General features: G+C 40.7%; 1 protein-coding gene across 1 annotated transcript; it reads left to right on the top strand.

The window, feature by feature from the left end:
• The first annotated feature begins 1,254 nt into the window (after positions 1-1,254).
• LOC306786737 (uncharacterized protein) lies at positions 1,255-8,381 on the top strand. Its single transcript, XM_079281583.1, has 7 exons — positions 1,255-1,496; positions 1,578-1,625; positions 2,850-4,801; positions 5,525-5,618; positions 5,809-5,858; positions 6,746-6,814; positions 7,098-8,381. Exons 3-6 carry the CDS (start codon positions 2,852-2,854, stop codon positions 6,785-6,787), a joined length of 2,136 nt encoding a protein of 711 aa, XP_079137709.1. The 5' UTR covers positions 1,255-1,496; positions 1,578-1,625; positions 2,850-2,851; the 3' UTR covers positions 6,788-6,814; positions 7,098-8,381.
• Positions 8,382-9,175: the final 794 nt, after the last annotated feature.

Here is a 9,175-nt window from a genome sequence, read left to right as displayed (position 1 = left end):
ACTTCCCTAGAGTAATTCCATTTCATCTTCCAGTCTGCACTGCATTTACTTGACAGCTTTAGTTACTTTCCAGGTCAAGATTTTACATAAAAACATCTAAATATATGTAATGGAGTATTTTTATGTCGTATAAATACTTCTCCACTACTGACATTGAACGTGTTGTGTAATAAAAAACAGTCAGAGCAGAACTGTCACTTCCTGTACAAGAATTAATCTTTTAAACTTTTTAAATTTATTCTCATTTTAAACAAAAGAACATAATACAGCTTCAGTACAACCCAAGAAAAGAAGACACTTCTTAAAAAATAATATATTTCATAATGATGGCAATTTACCAACAAAAAGCCTAGAAGACACTTAATATCTGTCTGTTTTATATATATATTGATAAGTATGATATACCCAGGCTCATCTGTTATTGTTTTTATTTACATACTATTGAAGAAACCAAACGCTACACAGTCTTCACAGATATGATCAATTACAAATCTGCAAAGGTCTTGTTGCCAGAATTTCTTGTTCTTTATTTGTCTTCCAATATATTTATTATTTACAAACCGATTCCAATATGACATGAATGTGGAATCTCTTTGAAAAAGGGCTTTATTATTGAGGGGATGGACTGAGAAACCATTTATTCCCTACCGGTAAATCATCTGTATGGAAGCTGGAAGATGAAAAAGTTAGACTTGATAATAAAAATATCCCCATGGCACTTTTAGTGCATTCATCTGCAACCATAACACAGACCAGATGTTTCCAGTTGCTGTTCAATGAAGGTTGTCTCCTCAGCCACATCGGTTTTATTATTCTACTCCAGAGCTTTTCATCTGTTGTAAAGCCACGTTTAAAGTAGTCTTCAATATACTCACAATGTATTTCTGTGTCAAATGTAGGGTAACCTATGAAGAGCTGCTTCTATGACTGTTGTGTTTAAGTATCTTATAATTTAGAGTTTCTATCTCATAATTTCGATTTACCATGGGGATATTTTTATTATCAACTAACTTTTCATCTTTGTCTCGCTTAAATGGGCTTCCATACATCTGGGATTAGGGACACATTTCAAAACGTGTGCATTGCTTCTTGAGGTATTTTACTTTGAAAGGACGCCGTTCTCTTCCGGTGTTCCCCTGGTTTTCTGGTCCGACTTTACGGTGACGAAAGATGGTCTCCATGATGACAACTTTAAAATACCAACAGTAGCCAGAAGGGGTTCTAACTGCCTGACAGCAAATTATTTAAACAAAAACAATGTTTGTGTCTCGTTATCGCGTCGAGTGTCGGCTAGGTTTGAATTAGCATAGCGTGCTAACGTTAGCTAGCCAGCTAGTATGGAGTCGCTGCACTTGTTTACATCCGGTCCTGATGACGGTGAGGTGTGTTAGCTAACCCGGCTACCAGGCGTGTTTTGTGGGGAGAGGGTCCTCCTAAAGCCGCTCTGTGAGGACCAGGACCGGGGGTCGTCTGTCAGACCTGCTGCCACCTCAGGGGTAATTTAACACTTTAATAAAACACACATTATTATTTTGATGTGAGTTAAAGTAACGTTACATGTCTTCATTGATAAACAGGTTACATTACCTTTTACGTTACTCATGGACGGGCCTACCTGTTAACAGGTGAGAAAGATCAATTACAGACCTCATCCTGATTCTTAATTAATGAATGGATAACTAATATAAATTATATAAATAGTCTTTGAACTAAATGGAATCCAATATTTGTTTTCCTTCCTGTTACAGCTGCACAGCATATTGAGACATTGTTTAATTTAAATACACTAAAGTTAGTAAATAATTATAAATAAACATAATTAAAATAAATAAAATAGAGCCTGCATCGGGTTCTGCTTCTTGTTTAAGAAACATTTTTACAGCCTTTGTTTACATAATACTTCTTCTTCTGTCTTTTGGATTTTTTATTTATGCATTTATTCATTTATTTGGTTGTATTCGGCTGTTCTTGAGTTTTTCATTTTTGCTGTCTAAGCACAATGTGCTCCCAGCTTGAACGCTGCTACACAAATTCAATAATTAACATAATTGTTAGTATTTCTATGACTCCTACAGCTCACCATGATAAACAGGACTCAGCCAGCTTCTCTTCATCTCCAAAGTGAATTAAAATACAGAAGTTCGGTGGCTGGGCTGCAATTAACAATTCCAAAACATGGGGAAAAACATCACAGCTTCTAAGAGCCGAAGGTGACGTCTTCAAATGTTGTGTTTTGATATTCAGTTTATAATGAATTATGACCATGAAAAGCAGCAATTGGTAAGCTTTTTGTGTTTGTTTTATATTACTTTTTTTGCTTGAAAAGTCACTGAAACAAATCAATCATCAAAATATATATTTTTGTGTATTTCTGGTTGTGGTTCACCTTTAGTGTGCCACTGAAAAAGACACAAAACCACCTGAAACAACATGGCGGCATCTCTCTCCTTCTGGGGATCTTGCTTCTCTAGAGATTAAACGATTAGTCTATTAATTGAACAGTTGATTGACAAAAACAAATAACCATCAACTGTTTTGATCGGTTGATTTTTCCAGCGGTAATAGTTGGAAAAAAAGCCCAAATTCTCTGGTTTCAGCTTCTCAGATGAGATGATTTGTTGCTTCTCATCATCATGATTAACTGTGAACTGAATATCTTCAGGTTTTAGACTTTTATTTCAACTAAAACAGACATTTGAAGATGTCACCTCGGGCTCTTAGTTATACATGCATCTCATACACATTAGTACTCCTCAACACCTGCAAACGGACTTCATTTTCTTTTGAAGAAATGATAATAAACCGGTATAAAATGATACATTTCACTGAATTGACGATGTTTGTTGCAGTGATGGAAGTGTCCCCTCAGGACCCTCCTCTCATGGCCATGGACCTGTCAAAGAGCTACTCGGTCAACCCGCTGACCCGCAGCCACACGGAGGCCATGGACCTGGCAAAGAAGCCAGAGTGGTACCACAGACGCCCGCCGAGCTGCAGCACCGACATCGGCTCCCCGTACAGATCCAGAGCCTCGTCCTCCTACAGCGCTCCGCTGCATCCTGAGCCCGGTGCGACTGTCCACTGCAGGGACCCGGAGCAGGACCCCGAGTCTTTAGGAGACTACGTGAACTCATCACTTGCTCCCGGGTTGGATCTGTACCGCGACGGAGTTCACGGCAGCCTGTGGCATCCGGGGTTCTACGGACCCGACCAAACCGGCGGTCCAGTCTTAGAAAGCAGCGGCGGAGAGGAGAGCGACAGCGGCAGCGGCTCCGATGTTATCTTCCTCGTGTCCTCCGCTAAGGAGCCACTCTTATGCACTTCTTTCCTCCAAGACAGCGTGAGGCACATCGTGGAGCCCTTGACCCCGGTTGTGTCCTCACTGGAGGCAGGGAGAGGTTGCTATCACCTACCGCAGCCTCTGAGCTCACCCGGTCCTGATAGCTCGTACTCGGAGGACTCCTCAGACAGCTCGGTGGACATTCCCGTCCATCACACCAGACCCGTGGTGCTCCTGTCCGACCTCGGCGCCGTTTACGGCAACACTGCCGGATCTCCGGTGGACATGACGAGTGATGACAGCGACATCGTCGAGGTTTCGGTCAGGAGCGAAAAGAAGAAAACATTTCCCTGTAAGAAGAAGAGTCTGGTGAGAGAAAGTGCTCCACAGAGCGAGGACGAAAAAGTTCCACTCAGAGAAGTTCGACGTAGCCCCAGAATCCGGAAATCGGTGTCGGAAACGCCTCCGTTCACCTACAGTGCGTCTCGCCACAGTTTGAGGAGACAAGCCAAAAGCGACGCTGTGGGTATTTATAACGAATGTTGTGACTCCGACGACATGATGGACTACGCGTTGAGGTTGTTCAGCTCGGATGCGGACGAGGAGTCGACCTCGCGGCCGAATGCGTCGCAAAGAGCGAGCAGTAACTCAGAGGAGTCCGACGTGGACGTTCGGACGGACAGGAAGTCGTCACAGAGAGAGTCGGAGGAGCAGCAGAACAAAGCCTCAAACGCCAAAAGCATCAATAAAGGAAAGAAGCCGCTTCGTAAAGCTAAAAGCTTGAGGACTAAACAGAAAGAAAACTGCAGCTCCACAGCAGAGCAGCACGGAAAGAAAAGAAGTAAAAAACCTGTAGCGAGACGGAAGAAAAGAGGTCGTTCACACACCGGACCTTCTGCTCTGTTCTCTCCCAGAGAGCCGGAAATCAAGCTCAAATATGCAAACATGAAAAGGGAGAAAAAGATCAAGAAATTGGGAAGTTTCTGCCCATTTGTTCACGTGAGGAAGAGGATGTGCACCGTTGTGAACGACCAGGAGGAAGAGGAGACGGTCCGGAGCATCAGAGGACGGCAGCAGAAAGCCTCCAGCTCTCCGCCCGGGTTCCTTCCCAGTTCGTCCTGTTTCCAGTTGGGTCGGGTCGGCTCGGACGGCCGGAGTCCGGTGACGCCGCTGTGCTGCCTGTGCGGTCAGACGGCCAACGCCACGGGCCTCGGCGACCTCCACGGCCCGTACTACCCCACCAACCCGTCTCTGGACCGCAGGACCGAGCAGAAAGAGGAAGAACCACGTTTACTCGTCAGCAGACGTTCAGTGAACTCCTCCGAGGACGGTCTAGACGGTTACGACTGCTCTGCTGTCAAAGGTCTGCTGGAGGGCGACGGCCGCTCTCTCCCGAAGGAGCCTCTTCGTCTGGACGAGGGCTGGATCCACGAGGACTGCGGGATCTGGTCCGCCGGAGTCTTCCTGGTCCGAGGGAAGCTGTACGGGCTGGAGGAGGCGGCCCGGCTCGCACAGGAAACAGTGAGTGAAACACACAGACGTCTCATGCATCATAATTAAATAATAGTTTCATTATTTATTGAAGTTCTTGCTTTACATCTTCCAATAGAAGTGATGGGGGATGAAAGCCACAGTCAGATCAAGTGTATCAGAGCTTCATTAACTAAGTCTGTTAAATCTTCAAGTCTTCAAATGTCATGTGACCTAAAGACCAAAACCCTAAATTATTTAGTTTACAATGATAAATGATAAAGAAACAGAAAATCCTCACATTTCAGAAGCTGAAACCAGAGATTGTTTCACGACTTTCGCCTGAAACATTTCTTATTTAAGGTGATTTTTTTCTCGCGATCAACAAATCGATGAATAATTTTCGCACAAACGTTTCTTCTTTTTTTTTTGATTTTTCTTTAGCTTGAAATTTCCTCTGTTTTACAATCCTCTCACAGCCGCCCAGAAAGGAAGCAAAGAGGGATTTTCAAACTAAAAGCAAACTTTGGGACTTTGGGATCTTTCCCAGCCAGCATGAAAAGGAGGAATACTTTTAGCATCCAATAACTATTCAGTAATGCATAAGAGGAAGTGAGTTACTTTATTGAAATACATTTAACAGACAGTAAACCTATCCGTACAGGAAATATTACATATTTAAGTTGTTCTGTGCAAAGAGTTTTTTGACTGTTTTGTTGTTGTTTTCTGTGATTCTGCATCACATAAAGAGATAAATGGGCTTTTTATTTCCAGATGTGTTCAGCGTGCCAACAAGCAGGTGCAATAATCGGATGTTTCCAGAAGGGCTGCCCCAGAAACTATCACTACAGATGTGCTGTTCAGTCAGGTGCAGTCTGACACGTGTGCCACTAAAATACTGCAGCTGTGAAGAGATCAATAAATGAAATACATAAATGTTGTTTTTGTTTACCTGCTGTCTGAACAGCTCGTGTCGGTAAACCTTCGTTCTCACTCGGCCTGAAGGGACGAATACTTCAGAACATAAAAGTTTATTTTGTGTTTTTTGTGTTTTTCAGGCTGCGTCTTAAACGGGGACAACTTCTCAATTCGATGTCCGGAGCACAAAGTAAGTTCAGCTTCAGTGAGAGAGGGTTGTTGCGTCTGTTGGTTCACAGTGTGAGGAGCTGCACGGCCTCTGGGGGTCGCTGGTGGGTCATCAAAATATAAAACTGTATCATGAGTGTGTGAGGAGACTCGTTACATGTTAGTATGAACAACCGCAAGTTAATGGTGATATCTGTAGAATAAAATATGAGAAATAGTTTCATATAAAGTTAACTATAGCCACATATAAATAAATAGATTTAAAGCCCATATTTAAATATATTGAATGGTACATTTCTTTGTTTTGTTGATTCCAGATGAAATATTAATAACATACTGTAGCAAAAAAATATATATTTAATTCCTGTAAATAAACAAAAATAAATCACACTAAATGTAAGCGAGTAAATGTAGATGCTTGTAGAAAGCATCCCCTGCTTTATGGTCTGTGTGACTCTAAATGGACCATAATGTACTAAATGAACATCATGCTGTATTGAAGAAGACTTGAAACTAGAGATTGAGACATAAACTCATGTTTACAATGTTTACTGAGGGAATAAATCAAGAGAGAAGTAGAGTCATTTTCTCATAGACTTCTATACAACCAGAGGAGTCGCCCCCTGGTGGACACTAGAGAGAATGCAGCTTTAACACATGAAGCATCGGCTTCACTTTTCAGAACCGGAGTTTTATTTTTTCATGTGTCATCAGATAAATCCTAAAGATTTCTGTTTCTGACGGACAGCCGCTGTGAGAGGCCGAGGTCCTGGAAGTCAAAAACATGTTAACCTACAATACACTGTAGTACCCTGTAGTACCCTGTAGTACACTAATACACCGTCACACATGTCCTGTTTATTTATTTGTTTGTTATTATTGTTAATAATGTGTGTTTGTATCCGACAGAACAAATTGTTGACCGTTGTGACCCGACAGCACAAGAGATGACGCGGAAGACATTTGGGGGAACTGGAGGTATTTAACATTTAAACAATTAAAGCTGCTTGTTTGTGGAGATGCAACTAATCTGTAACTATTCCAGAAATGAATGAATCGTTTGATCCTGAGCGTCTCTGTAAATGTGACTTTGACAATAAATAACTTTAAATAGTTTTCTCATAATTTTTAGACCAAACAAACGATTGATCAAGAAGAGGATCAGATTATTTTCATCTCTAATCGTATAAATGTATACAAATATAATAACAATATGTCCATAAATGCATTTCTGTATCTTTATTGTCTTTCTTTCTTCCAGAACGATCCACAGATCTCCTCCGGACGCGATCGGCCTGACTTCACCTCGGAGGTTTTTAAACACCAACTAACGAGAGTTCACGTGTGTTTGCTCGAGCAGAAGGAAAATCTTCTGGTAAGATTCCACATCGGAGACGATCCATCAGGGGCCACTTTAGGGTTTTTATAAGGTGTGTGTGTGTGCGTGTGTGTGTGTGTGCGTGCGTGTGGGAATGGGTATTTATTCCTCCACACTTAATGTCACAAATACAGTTTTATTATTTGAGGATAATAATTAGCGTTAAACGATGTATTGATTGGTTGTTTAGGAGATCTTTATACAAAGCCACTTTTCTTTCTACTGTATTTTTTACTACTTTTTGAATTCCTGTCGTTCTTCAGTCATTGCATAACAAAAAGTTATTTATTTTCATAAAGCTGCATGCACAGGTAATGTTTATCGGTGATTATTTATGTCTATTTGTAGACTTTAATCTTCCCCCTTTTACTAATATTATTTAAATTGAGTGTAAGAAGATAGAATTCCTGTTTGAAGCCTCTGAAGCCACAAACTGTACGTTCTCCTTCTTATCTATATATATATCTTATCTATATTTATTGAAACAAATCTCTGATCAACGGCAGCGTTCAATGTTTCTGTGAAGTTTCTCTTATTGTGACGTTACAAGACTGAAGAAAGTGTCGAATTAAAGGGTCGCTTCAACAAAATCACAAAAAAGAATTTTTATGATTTTAGATTTTAATGATTTGTGTAAAAAATACAAATGCCAGCTCCTGAAATGTGAGGATTTGCTTCTGCTCTTTGTTTCACATCATTGACGATTTATTAGTATTTGTGGCTGTTCAGACAAAACTAACTATTTGAATATTACTTTGGAACTACAGTTCCCATGATTGTTGGGTTTGGGGATGTAAACAGGAAGTACTGTGTGGTATTTGTGTAGATTTCGTTTGCAGTGTTCACATGAACGTTCAGACGACAGTCACTGGATTACTTTAAACAGAAGAAGATTTATAACAGCTTACAGTGAGCCTCTTTTATTCTACCAGGATTAATGGACATTTATTTTATTAAATATGAAAAAAGGTTGATTTTGTCCTCATTAAATCAAACAGTTTGACATAACTTGACAAAGCGACGCAGTGAAATGTATTTTTGTGATTTGGGTGAATTGACCCTTTAATATGTGGTGGAGCGTTAACGGCCGTCTGTTTCTGAGCTCCTGTGATGTGACGGACGACTCGTTCATTGTTTAAGACGTTCCGAGTTTTATCATTTGAGGAATGAAACAGATAATTAATGTTATTTAATAAAAGTCAATAAAACTGAACTCTTGTCTTTGTCCGTCTTTAAATAGACGAATAGATTTAAATCTACGAATAGATTTGAATAGATTTAAATAGACTAATAGATTTAAATCTACGAATAGATTTGAATAGATTTAAATAGATTTAAATAGACCATTTGGTTCGTTGTGATGAAACCAAAATGTATAAAATTTAAATTTCTCCTTTTCTAATTTTTATTATTTTTTTTGTTCCCAGAGGATTAACACAGGATGTGTGATTTACAGCAGCAGCTGAACGTGTTGATAGAGTACATCACTGTAGTATTACAACTCCTGAAGTAACAGACGTGAACATCAGACACAGAAGCAGATGAACATTCCTGGTATTTACTCTCCGTCTGCTGGTGAATATGTAAAGACGTCTGAGAAACAGTGATCAGTGAGAGCAGATGTCATTACTATGCTGAACATGCAGCGATGCTCAGCTGCACTGAGCTGGTTTCCATCCTTCATATACAAGCAGACCTGAGTTTATTCTGCTGAACTGACACTGGAAACACACGTTTAATCTGTGTGTGTGTGTGTGTGTGTGTGTGTGGTATTTTTTTAGCTGTAACATTGAATCTGTGCCTCGGTGGGCGTGTTATGTAACTCGGCTTCCTGCGAGGCTCTTTGGCGGCAGACTGCTCGTTACAGTCAGAAACATGTCCCAGTGGCTCCACTGTGTTTATTGGGGCATAATTATGTGACCGACATGCAGAAAGTATAAATATAGAAAATACATGCCGAA

This window comes from Melanostigma gelatinosum (assembly GCF_949748355.1).
Source record: "Melanostigma gelatinosum genome assembly, chromosome: 13".
NCBI classification, from domain to species: domain Eukaryota; kingdom Metazoa; phylum Chordata; class Actinopteri; order Perciformes; family Zoarcidae; genus Melanostigma; species Melanostigma gelatinosum.
Note: the sequence above shows the minus strand (reverse complement) of the source record. Positions and strands in the feature narration are given on the sequence as shown.

Coding starts and splice junctions, on each gene's coding strand:
- LOC306786737 (XM_079281583.1), top strand. CDS start 2,852: ATGGAAGTGTCCCCTCAGGACCCTCCTCTCATGGCCATGGACCTGTCA. Junction 4,802..5,524: donor CCCGGCTCGCACAGGAAACA/GTGAGTGAAACA, acceptor TTTTATTTCCAG/ATGTGTTCAGCGTGCCAACA. Junction 5,619..5,808: donor CAGATGTGCTGTTCAGTCAG/GTGCAGTCTGAC, acceptor TGTGTTTTTCAG/GCTGCGTCTTAAACGGGGAC.